Consider the following 12,483-nt stretch of genomic DNA (forward strand, 5'->3'; position numbering starts at 1 on the left):
GTACAAGGACCAAATTGGCTAAATTGTGTATTGAAGAAGCTAGGAACAAGTATATCATAAATTCAACATCAAAATCGTTCTTGACTTTTGCTCCCTTCATCACGCTCTCATTAATTCTTAACGGTTTTGCAAATTGGCTAAATTGGCTAAATTGAAAATATAGGGATTAAATAAGCCAATGTAGTAAAACACAGAGACCATTTTGGCATTTAAGCCATTTTTTTAAAGTTTATCCAATTTGCTGTCAAAACATGTCACCGACACAATCACTTGTTGTGGATTAATTTTTGTATTTTTGTATTTAAAACTTTTTAACTGTTCAAAAATGTCATATGTTCTGCACAATGTCACGAGTTCCACATTTGTTTCCTACAAAATCAGCAAGCAAGCATCTTTTGACATCGAGGGTGAAGCATCTATATTGTCAGATGGGTGTAACTAGGAAATTATTGTAACTAGTTAGTTACCAGGCTTTGATTTGATCTTTGGTCTTTGGTCTTGGTAAGTATCTTTGGTCAATACTTGTCCAAATATGCGAAAAAAAGTTTGGATAAGGAGAAAAAAATTGTTTGGATTTTTAAAGAAGTATCAAAACTTTCGTTATTTGTTTTTCATTGCCTGCTAAAAAAAATAGTTAAAAAGCATCGCACCTTATCCAAACAATCGAGCTGAGAAATATGTATATCGCTACAACTTGCAGTTGTACTTGCACTCCCAAAGGGCATGTCACGTACACTCCCTCAATCAGAATTGATTAATTAATTGTCAATTGCATGGTCATAGTCAATTTTTAAGTTGATTCATATTGTACCTTCAGTTTTGTGGGCAAGTACTACTTAATTATCTATGCTATTTAGTGATTTAATTTTTTTCATTTCCTCGTATTTTTTGAAATGAGAAGAATTATAGGAGTATATAACATAGCTGAGCCAAATTACGTGTACTGATTGAATTGATTGAATTGATTTGTCAATTGTGTTTGACAAATTACAAGATGCACGAGCAATTATTCTACTTTAACAAAAGTAAAGAGGATCCTGTTTTTAAATTCATGCAAGTTTATTGGCGCTTTGATATACTAAAATATTCATGAAAAATGATATACAATATGAAAATGTATAAACTTTTGGAATGGTTTCTTCAAGCACGTCATTTTGTGATTTTCATAATTCTACGATGTTGCTTTCTTCCTACCACTTTAACAAGCCAATCTGGTGTTCCATAATACAAGATATCCCATAGATATTCCAATTACCACACCAGATGCATACCCCATCAACACTACCTTCCAATCAAAACCATTCCCATGCTCCAAATCATCATCTTGTTGGAATGACGATGGCCGTGATTGATGTGCACTGCATGTTTTAGAAAGTGGCAATCCACACAATCCTGTATTTCCACTATATGAGTCATTTTCAAATGTATCAAATTGCTTGCCATGAGGTATGGGCCCCACAAGTCGATTTTCTGAAACATTGAACTTTTCAAGTGATGTTAGATTTACCGATTGCTCAGGAATATCACCAACAAGTCTGTTTGAAGACAGATCTAACCATTCAAGATTGCACATATTGCCAAATAATGGTGGAATTGTACCGGTAAGCTCATTATGAGAAAAGTTGAGCCCCTCCAATGATTTAAGCTTTTGATTACACTTGAAATCTCTGATCTGAAAGTGTTATTTGAGAAATCAATAGTTGTGAAGCACATTAGGATCTTCTCCATTTCAATTTCGAAGCCTTTAATTGTCACTACCACAGTGTCTTGATAGTAGCACCCTCCCATATATTTCAGTCCATGTTCTTGCGAGTTTATCATGACCGTCAAATGTTCAAAATATTTTGTTGGCAAGAGATCGCTAAACCGATTATTGGAGAGGTCCATGATAGCGTGGATACCTTTTGTGGGGGCTTTTTTGTTCCAGGAATTACAGATGGGCCTGGGCTGCTGTAAAGAGCAAATGGATGAAGTTGTCTCTGTGTCTGACTTCAAGAATTAGGCCTCAAAAGTGCTTCGAAAGGTTCATGGAGCCTTAGGAAACACCTTGGTTTCCTTCACCAACGAAACCAATAGTTGCTTACAGATAAATACTTTGGCTTGGCTTGAGAAGCTTGTGTCATGGGAGCTGAGCATTCATGAGTTTAGCATGAGAGAAAGAAAGCCTGAATTATCCATGAGAAAGAGAGGTTCAAAGCAAGGGGAGAGGGAGTTTTAGAAGGATTTGTTAAGGAAAAGAGAGGGATAGATGAAGGTGGAAGAATGGGTGGCTTCAGCAAATTTTCAGCAGCTTGACGAAAGCTTCATTAAGCTCTTGGATGGTTTGCCAGAAGAGAAAATGGGGAAGAAATGGAAGAACATAGCTTGAAATCAAAGGGTTTCGGGGATGCTTGCTCTCCCTGGATGTGGCTGAGAGAGAGAGAGAGAGAGAGAGAGAGAGAGAGAGAGAGAGAGAGGAAGAAGATGGAGAATGGAAGAATGGGTGGCTTGAGTAACTCTTTCAGCAGCTTGACGAAAGCTTCATCACACTCTTTGGTGTTTTGCCAGAAGAGAAAAGGGGAAGAAATGGAATCATAAAGCTTGAAATCGAAGGGTTCCAGTGGTGAGAGGTGATGCTTGCTCTCTCTAGATGTGGTTATGAAAGAGAGAGGAAGAAGATGATGGTGGAAGAATGGATGGTTTTAACAAATTTCCGTCAGCTTGACGAAAACTTCAATATTATACTCAATGTATGGACTCAAATTATTATATAAAATAAAATTAAAAAACCTATATTAAATACACACCCAAAATTCATTTACAACATAACAAAGAGGCTTTGAAATTTATTTAAATTACAAAACTGTCATCGATGTCTTAGAGACACTAATAAAAAAGTATCATCTGTTGAATGTCATTAGATACTGATAATGCAAACAGTCGATAAAATACTATTAGTGACGGATTACTAAATTTTGTGACTAATTATTTGAATTGGTTACCAAATAAGGAACAGATAACTAATAACCGTGTCTAAAAGCCCTCCACCATCTTCACTAAAGGCACGAACAACTTAAAAACCATGCCTAAAAGCCCTCCACCGTGTCATTGTACCAACAAAACTTGTAAGTACACGTCATCGTCTACACCCTTCCTTCTTTCTTTTACCCCTCATATTTTAGGTGTGCTTTTTTCAGGCAAGCAGAGCTCTCTCTCTCTCTCTCTCACAACTGTTGAACCACCTCCTCCTCCTCCCTCCCTCCTCTCTCAACCTCTCCATCTGACTCAGATCCTCCGTTCTCTCGGATCGTTTGTCGTGGCTTCACAGGTTTCAGTTTTTTCGATAACCTTTATGACGATGTCCGTTGGTCTTCGGCAATTGACACGTCGCTTCTCCATCTTATTCTCACATTGCAGTCTTCCGTCAGCCACTCTCTCACCCTCTCAATCCCGTTAATTGCCTCTTGCACCATCGAATGACCCCCCCGAAACCCAGACGAAAAACCCCCAAATTTTACCCATAAACCAAACTCAGACCGCTGCCTCCTTCGCTCAAAGGCGAAAGGTATAGTTGTTTCTTTTCTCCTCTTCTTTTTGTAATTTGATCTGCATATTATTATTTCATAACTTTTGGAAGGTTTGAAGATTTGCTACATTTTCCTAAGGATTGAATTCCTTGTGTTTTTTTTTTTCACCCCCTCTTTTTTAAGCAGATTAATTAATTAGTTAACACATTCATTCAAATGAAGGAATCAGGCAGTTTTTGCAACAAATAATCTGGTACGAAGATGCTTCTTTGAGCCTGAAAATGCAAATATGTTGGCCAAAACCAATGAATAGGAGGGATTCGCATATTAGATAGGAGTGAGGGTAGCAACACAGTAGTCATTTACTGTTTAAGCTAATTTTGAGTTATTCCCTACTCTTTTACCCATTTATCTCTATGGTAGGTATTAACTGCAGCATTATGATTAAATGTCATCTTCTGCTTTCCTCGAATTTACTAATTCATGACTCTTATAGATTCTCCCCATTTTTGGTACTTCCTTGAGCTTGTGGATGAATCTTTCAAAAATATCCATTGCAATTGTGGTACACATGGATGAGGTAATTCATAAATTTCATATAACAGGGGCACAAGTGCTCTACATGTCAATCTTTTGCGATATTCCAAAATGCCTAAACTTTACAAACTACAGCTACAAGCCATGTGTTTTAATCCTTCAGTGCCAATCGTTGGTAACAATAGTTGTTTTGTCAGGTGGGAAGAATACGAACCGAGAACTTGCAGCCACGTACACTCCTCAACCAAAATTGATTAATTAATTATCAATTATATGGTCATAATCAATTTTTAAGTTTTGTACCCTCAATTTTGTGGGCAAATATTACTTAATTATGCATGCTATTTACTGATTTAATTCTTTTCATTTCTTTGTATTTTTTGGAATGAGAAGATTTATAGGAGTATATAACATAGTTAAGCCAAATTGCGTGTACTCATTGAATTGATTTGTCAGCTGTGTTTGACAATTACAAGATGCATTGGCAATTACTCTACTTTAACAAAAGTAAAGAGGATCCTCTTTTCGAATTCATGCATATTTATTGGTGCTTTGACATAATACAATATTCATAAGAAATGATATACAATATGAAAATAGATAAACTTTTGGAATGGAACCTTCAAGCACGTCGCTGTGTGATTTTCACAATTTTACGCCATCCCTTTATGCCGGCCACTTTCACAAGCCAATCGGGTGTTCTGTTAGAGAGTACAAGATAGCCCACAGATATTCCAATTACCACCCCAGATGCATACCCCATCAACACTACCTTCCAATCAAATCCATTCTCGTGCTCTGTGGCGATGATTGATGTGGACCACATGTTTTAGAAAGTGGCAATCCACACAATCCTGTATTTCCACTATATGAATCATTATCAAATGTATCAAATTGCTTGCCATGAGGTATGGGCCCCACAAGTTGATTTTTTGAAACATTGAACTTTGATAGTGACGTCTAATTTGCCAGTTGCTCCGGAATATCCCCAACAAGTTTGTTTGAAGACAGATCTAACCATTCAAGATTGCTCATTTCGCCAAATGATGGTGGAATTGTACCTGTAAGCTCATTATGAGAAAAGTTAAGCCCCTTCAATGATTTAAGCTTACTAATTACACTTGAAATCTCTCCTCTAAAAGTGTTGTTTGAGAAATCAATAATTGTGAAGTATGTCAGGATCTTCTTCATTTCAATTTCGAAGCCTTTAATTGTCAATACCACAGTATCCTGATAGTAGAGCCCTCCCATATATTTCAGTCCATGTTCTTGCGAGTTTATCATGGCCGTCAAATTTTCAAAATATTTTGTTGGCAAGAGACCGCTAAACCGATTGTTGGAGAGGTCTATGATATGCATTTTTTGGAATGGAAACTTAGTTTTTGGAAAGCATATTTCACCAGAGAATTTGTTAGACCTCAAGATAAGAACCTGCAACTTCGGAAGAGATTCCAGCCAATTTGGGAATGTGTCTTGAATTTTGTTGTTTCCAAGGTCTAGAACTTCCAACTCTCTACATCTGAGCAAAGATTGCGGCAACGACTCTTCCAACTGATTTTCATTAAGATCAAGATTTCTCAAAACGTTTCCCTCAGAAAATGTGCCAGGAATCACACCATGAAATTTATTATTCCGTAGATTCAAAACAGAGAGGCTCTGACTGAAATTCCCTATGCATTGATGAATTTTGCCACTCAATTTATTATTAGACAAATCAAGAATTTGAAGGCTACTCAGGCTGCAGATCGTTGGAGGTATCTCTCCAGTGAATTGATTATTTGATATGAAAAAGTAAGATGTGGAAGGTGATGGAATTGGGAGCTGAGAGAATTGTTGCGAAGGTCAAGATAGTAAAGATTTTTCCACCGAAGCGGTCCTACAGTGCCAGTCAAAGAGTTGTGAGAAAGATCCAAATAACCCAATGAATCTTTCCCCAAACCAACAACCATTTGGGAATGTTGGCTTGGATTCGGTTGTGGGAAAGGGATAACGTGCCCAAATTTGGTGCGGCTCTTAGAAATTATGGGAACTCACTTATGTTACAAGAGGACAAACCTAGTAAGTCAAGTTGAGGCCAGGTTCTCAAATGGTTGAAGCTCAAGGATAGATGATTAAAGGAAAGATTAAGCTCCCTGAGACTTTGGAGTTTGGATCCAAACTCCACAGTGCCACTCAAGTTATTGGATGATAGATCAAGTTCCGTAGCCTTCTCAAGTTCAAAGATTGATCTTGGAATCAGGCCATCCAGCTTGTTATCATTTAAATAAAGAAATGACAAAGAACGAGATTGGAACTCAATGATATTACCGCTGAGTTGGTTGGATGATAGATCAAGGTAATCAAGATTCTCAAGTTCAAAGATTGATCTTGGAATCTGGCCATCCAGCTTGTTATTCCTTAAATAAAGCATTGACAAAGAACGAGATTGGAACTCAATGATATTACCGCTGAGTTGGTTGGATGATAGAACAAGCGACTGAAGTTTCTCAAGCTCAAAGATTGATCTTGGGATCAGGCCATCCAGCTTGTTATCATTTAAATAAAGCCATAACAAAGAGCGAGTTTGGAACTCAATGATATTACCGCTGAGTTGGTTACTTCTGAGGTCTAAATACTCCAATGATGGCAAACTACCTAACCAAGATGGTATTATTCCGTTGAGTTGGTTCTCATATAAAATGAGCACGGTTAAGTGTCGAGGAATAGGACCCACCAGTTGTTGTTTTGAAAAATCATATAAAGAAGAGTTCGATGTCGAGTTGCTATCAACTTCTGGAAACTGACCCACAAAGTTGTTGTAAGCAAGATTCAAGTAAACGAGGCTCTCAAGGTTTAAAAAGAATGACCATGGGATTTGGCCACCAAAATTGTTAGACGAGAGGTCCAACCGCATGATTTGTGTGAGGTTACCAAGAAATGCAAGATATGATCCTACAAAACTGCAATTTCTGAGAGACAAATCTCTCAAAGACTTGAAATTTCTTGTCAGGTGATGCCAATCTACTGAGATTCTAGTAGAAGAGAGCCGCAAGGCTTCGAGTGGACTGCTCCAGTTAGACTCGGGGAAATAACCTGTGAGGTTATAGTTATAGCGTAAGTCTAGGAGTCGAAGATTTGGTCGGTGGAAAATGCTTTCTGGGAATTTTCCTTGCAAGTGGCAATCAGAGAGTTCAAGAGTTTTCAAAGAAGAAGACAGATTTTTGAATGAATCAAGTACAATTGATGACATATCAACTTCGTTTAGAACAAGCTCCCTAAGATTGGTTAGGTTTTGAACAATTCTGTTAAAAGTAAGAGTATCAACATGTGGCACAACTGGAAATGAATATTGCGAAAGATTGAGTGAAACCAAGGTGGAAAGGTGGGGAATTTCGGAAGGGATTGGGCCACTGAAATTGGAGTAAGAGAGGTCAAGGTGAGTCATACTTACAAAGCCACCAAATTTGGATGGAATTGGGGAACCTCTGAAATCATTTTCAGAGAGGTCTAGCCTCTTGAGATGGCCGAGGGAGAATAAGCTGCTATTGGAATGGATATTGCCTTGAAGCCCACCCGAACCAAGGTTGAGACCGATCACATGACCAGTCATCTTTTCACAAGTGACTCCACTCCATGCGCATCAATCCTTGCCTTTCTGCCAAGAAATTGTCCTATTAGAATAAAGAATTGTTCCATTATATAGTTCACGTTTAGAAGAGGTATCAATAGAAAAGGAGTTCTTGAATTGAAGCAAAGCAGAGCTGTCTTGGGGATGGCATAAAGAAAGAGAAGAGGAAGAGTTAGATGACGATGAACAAGTAGAGTTGAATTGACAAGTAGTAAAGAGCAGGAAGAGGAGGCACAACCAACCCATGTTTCCTTCAAAATCTAAAAGTATCTATTCTTCTAAATAATTTTGTGAGTAGCTCTATCCTGGAGTTGTTGATATTTATAACAAGCTTTGGCAACAGTGATTTATCTATAATGTCACGACATGAGTCAAGTCGGCGTGGCATAAGGTTGTTCTGCATTTAAAGTTTCCACAATGCTAAGATGGCAAGTACTTTTGTTTCATGGAAAATCTTTTGGAAAATTTTGCAACCAAGGCGTTGATTTGATATTTGGTCTTTGGTCTTTGGTCTTGGTAGCATAATTTCTGCATGTTCAAATGGTTTTCACATGTTACCTCCAACTTCTACTAGTCAAAGTTGTCCAAATATGATTCACATTCTGTGTGTAGACCAAATATGATTCACATTTGCCCCTGATTCTTCTCATCTCTATGCTTCTACTAACTTTGTCTCTGCCCCTAAGCATTTGCTAGGCCTTGGGCCTTTTGTCCAAAAAAGCATTTGCAGCTTTGGCCCCTTCCTCACGCTCTCATCTGACCCTTAAGCATTTGGTAGGCCCTAGGCCTGTAGTCCAATCTCTTTATGAACTTTCAGAGCAAATTCATAAACAAAAATTTCTTTTATGAAAATCCATTATCTTTCTCTAGGGGTAAAGAAAAGAAAGGAGTCATCAACATAAAAGTTAAAACAATCCTTTAGATAAAATCTAAATAATATAATAATTAAACCCTATATAAAGCTAGTTCCTATATAGTAATAAAAAAAACATATTGCAACTTAATTATATATAGATAGTACTGGGAGTAAGTTACCAACAAATTAATGGACATCACTTTGTCCGACTTTAACTTGATATAAAGGCATTTGCAGCTTTGTATTTATTCGGAGAATTGGGCATCCTAATAATGAAAATAAGCATTTGGTAGGCCTTAGTCCTTTAGTCCAATCTGTGAATGAACTTTCAGAGAAAATTCATAGACCAAAAGAAAAAAGGTACCAACTTTTCTTTGTAGGAAATGATGGAACAACTTTAACTTTATCACTTGCACATGAAATGTTCATCACTCTAGAGTTTGTTCCACGGAAAATCAGCAAGCAAGCAAGCAGCTTTTGGAAAATTTTGCAACCAAGACTTTGATTTGATATTTGGTCTTTGGTCTTGGTAGTCAAAAGTTGTCTAAATATGATTCACATTTTGTGTGTAGACCAAATATGATTCACATTTGCCCTCTCCTTCACGCTGATTCTTCTCATCTCTGCGCTTCTGCTAACTTTGTCTCTGCCCCTAAGCATTCGGCAGGCCTAGGCCTTTTGTCCAATCTATGAATCAACTTTCACAGCAAATTCATACAGGTAAAAAAATAAAAAATAAAAAGCATTTGCAGCTTTGCATTCTCATTTAGGATCACCTTCAGAACTATATAGAAATTATAGCTAGTACATATGTCAATTGAAAATGGTTTTGAGATTAATTAGATGTGCATGCTCTTCATATGTCTTTTGTTTGGCCTGGTTTCCTTCTCAGCCTCTGATGTTTTCTTTGGCTTCTTCGTCGTTTTTTAGTACAAGTTTGGATAAAGAGAAAAAATTGTTTGGATTTTGAAGAGGTATCAAAACTTTCGTTGTTTGTTTTGTTGCTCTTTCTTTTCCTTTTGGGTTGGTTGAGCATTCTTTTGTCTTTGGCTCAGCAATTTTTTTTTTTTTTTGGTAAAAAGGCTCAGCAATTTTACTCACTCACTATCTTCTTCATATTAATAAATTGACCATCATGTTTTGTCAATCTACTTTCTGAGGGCCCGTTTGGTATCCTATCTAAGTAGGGAACTCAAAACCTTTGATTATTTTAAAAAACAAAGAGTTCTCAAATCCATTTTTTTAAATTCAAAAACTTGTTTGGTATGCAACTTGAAAACAGTTTTTTAATTTTTAAAATTTGGAAACTTGTTTGGTTGAATTCTTGAAAACAACTTTTTTTATTATTATTATTATTTTTTTTTTTAAGCTAAGGTATTGATAAACATTATTGAAATTATTCTAAACATACTAATTTTAAAATCTATATATTAATACCATACATAAATAATGATTGTCAAACTCAATTGATCTTCAAGTCTTAAATAATACATATTATATTAAAATATTCTAGACTAAATAAATTCTAAGACTAATGATATTGCTCCGGCTATCTAATCTCTAGCATCACTAATTTCATTAGCATTGTCCTCACTCATGCAAATGGGTGTGTTCCCTGCTTGATTTGCGCAAGAGCTTTCTTCATCCACCACATCAAGATCATGCAAATTGTGCAAAATTCCATTAGGGCCCCAATAATGTCACTTCAGACACCATCATATTTGTATATAACCAAATTGCAAAATTGGAATGAGAATAAATCTTCACAATTCTCCAACTAAAATAGCAGATAAAGAATTCCATGATATAGCTGAGATACAAAATTGCTACCACACACAACACAATCCATGAATAAAGAATTCCATGGTAAGGTATGCACTGTAATATTTCCTTCTTAGACTCTGTCAAATCTAACAAGCCTTCTTAGAACATAATCTACATGGAACCCAATTTGGGCAAGCTCATGACAACTCTATTCAAAGCTTGATTTTTCATAACAGTAGAACAACTTACTATAACCTTCAATATGGTTCACTAGCCATATCCTTGACAATACCAGGAAAATCCAAACTATGGCCACACAAATATAAAGAAACAATAAAACTGGCTATATATAACTTAGAGAGAGAGAGAGAGAGAGAGAGAGAGAGAGAGAGAGAGAGAGATGTGGATGAAGAGAGAGATACCTCTGTAATGCTCAACCAGTCCAAAACAAAACTCACAAAATCCATAACCAAAGGGCACCCTACGGCTAAACATTGACATTTGATACCTCTATAATGTGTCTATGAAATTGATCAAAATGAAAACTTGAGTAGAAAACTTCTTCTGTAACAATTCCTACTAGTTTGAACAAATGTCTAAGAAAAAACTTGTGTACAAAATACATGATATTTACTGTCACATACTGAACAAGCTCTTATCAAAACTTGTCATGTTAAGTGAAACGATCAATCACAATAAATTGAGTTAATTTTGACTGCAGAGCTCATACTAATGGCAAGCTGATGTGCAAAAGACTACATATTCAAGAATTCTTTTTAAATAGAATATAGAAGTTGATTAACATATTAATACTTCTTTTAAGGACCAATACATGAAAAAAAATTGCAGAGAAGCATCAAATGAACAATTCAACATAAGCAGGATCTCAGAAATTACAACCCATGTGAATAGCATAACTGAGCAAATATCCTTCAGACTTCTGAGTGCTAGAGACTTCAAATGAGATAATAAAAACAAAAAACAAAAACAACTGAAAAAATTGAAACCAATGAATTCTATAACCAGAATAGGGAACACAATGGACCCATAATGTCAAAATCTAAAAGCATTTCATCACTTTCTATGAAAAAATAATCAATCAGGTTACACACAAGAATTCATATAAATAAAATCAAATTAGATATAAATAAGCTATAAATCAAATCTTCAGTAACAAGGACAAAAAGGGAACTAAAAATCTACATGATTGTAGAGATCAGAGATGAGAAACTCCAGCTCACGACGAGCCAATGGTGCGCGCCTGTTCGGTGGCGTGTGACGCCGAGACTTCAACTGACAGAATCGCAGAGACGGGAGGAGGCGGCGAGGGCAGTGCTCAGATGCCCAGCCCTAAAAGTAACTTATGAGAGACAGGGAAGAAGAGAGAGATGGAGAGAGAGAGAGGGAGCAACAAAGCTTCAAGCTTCTGCTATGGAGGCTTGAAGCTTGAGCTCAGAGCAAGCGTTGCTCGAGCGATGAGACGAGTAGAAAAAAAAAAAAAAAAAATCGAAAAAAACAGACTTTCTATGTTTTCTAATTTGTTGGTGTTTTTGAGTTTGAGTTTTTAATAATGGCCTATAAAATCGGTTTTTTTTGGCTTTTAATTTAAAATCTGTTTTTGATATAAAATTAGATTCAAATCAAATACTAAACAGGGCTTAATTTTTTGAATTTTTTATATTTTAAGTTGCTTTGAATGTTTTTAATTTTATTTTATACAATCTTTGAATTTTTTTATAATTTTTATACGTGCTTTCAATGTTTCATTTAGTTTTATATGATTATATTTGAAGGGAAAAAAAACCCCCAAAATTCAAGTGTTATTCCTCTGTTTGTTAATTAAATTATTAAAGTTGAACCTTTCATGCTTGTAATTGATCACATTTTTAGTTTCTTTATTGATATTGCCTCTATCTTGATGCGGTGATTGTTGAGATTTTTTTTTTTTTTGGTTGAGAGAATCTTGATGAAATGAGGGAAAATTTATTAATAAAACAAAGAATTACAACGGGATGAACAATAAGTCTAACCCCGACTCAAAAAATCACATAATAGGGTGTTCTAAATAAGATCATCAAACCAAATAAAGATATCCACATTATGTAGACCGAATCGAGCAAGTAGGTATACAACACCATTTGCTTCCCTATGAGTAAATTGAAAAAGAGTTCCAGGAGTCTCAAATAAAGTTGAGATTTTTATTGTTATTAGTT

The 12,483-nt window shown here is 36.0% G+C and overlaps 2 protein-coding genes across 2 annotated transcripts; both read right to left on the reverse strand.

Moving 5' to 3' along the window:
- Positions 1-1,198: 1,198 nt before the first annotated feature.
- Positions 1,199-1,887, reverse strand: LOC117625472 (receptor-like protein 9DC3). The gene is made up of 2 exons (XM_034357021.1): positions 1,759-1,887; positions 1,199-1,672 (listed from the first exon to the last, which is right to left on the reverse strand). Exons 1-2 carry the CDS (start codon positions 1,885-1,887, stop codon positions 1,199-1,201), a joined length of 603 nt encoding a protein of 200 aa, XP_034212912.1.
- Positions 1,888-5,003: 3,116 nt separating this feature from the next.
- Positions 5,004-7,632, reverse strand: LOC117625473 (receptor-like protein 9DC3). The gene is made up of 2 exons (XM_034357022.1): positions 6,099-7,632; positions 5,004-5,713 (listed from the first exon to the last, which is right to left on the reverse strand). Exons 1-2 carry the CDS (start codon positions 7,630-7,632, stop codon positions 5,004-5,006), a joined length of 2,244 nt encoding a protein of 747 aa, XP_034212913.1.
- Positions 7,633-12,483: the final 4,851 nt, after the last annotated feature.

This window comes from Prunus dulcis, chromosome 4 (assembly GCF_902201215.1).
Source record: "Prunus dulcis chromosome 4, ALMONDv2, whole genome shotgun sequence".
Taxonomy (NCBI): domain Eukaryota; kingdom Viridiplantae; phylum Streptophyta; class Magnoliopsida; order Rosales; family Rosaceae; genus Prunus; species Prunus dulcis.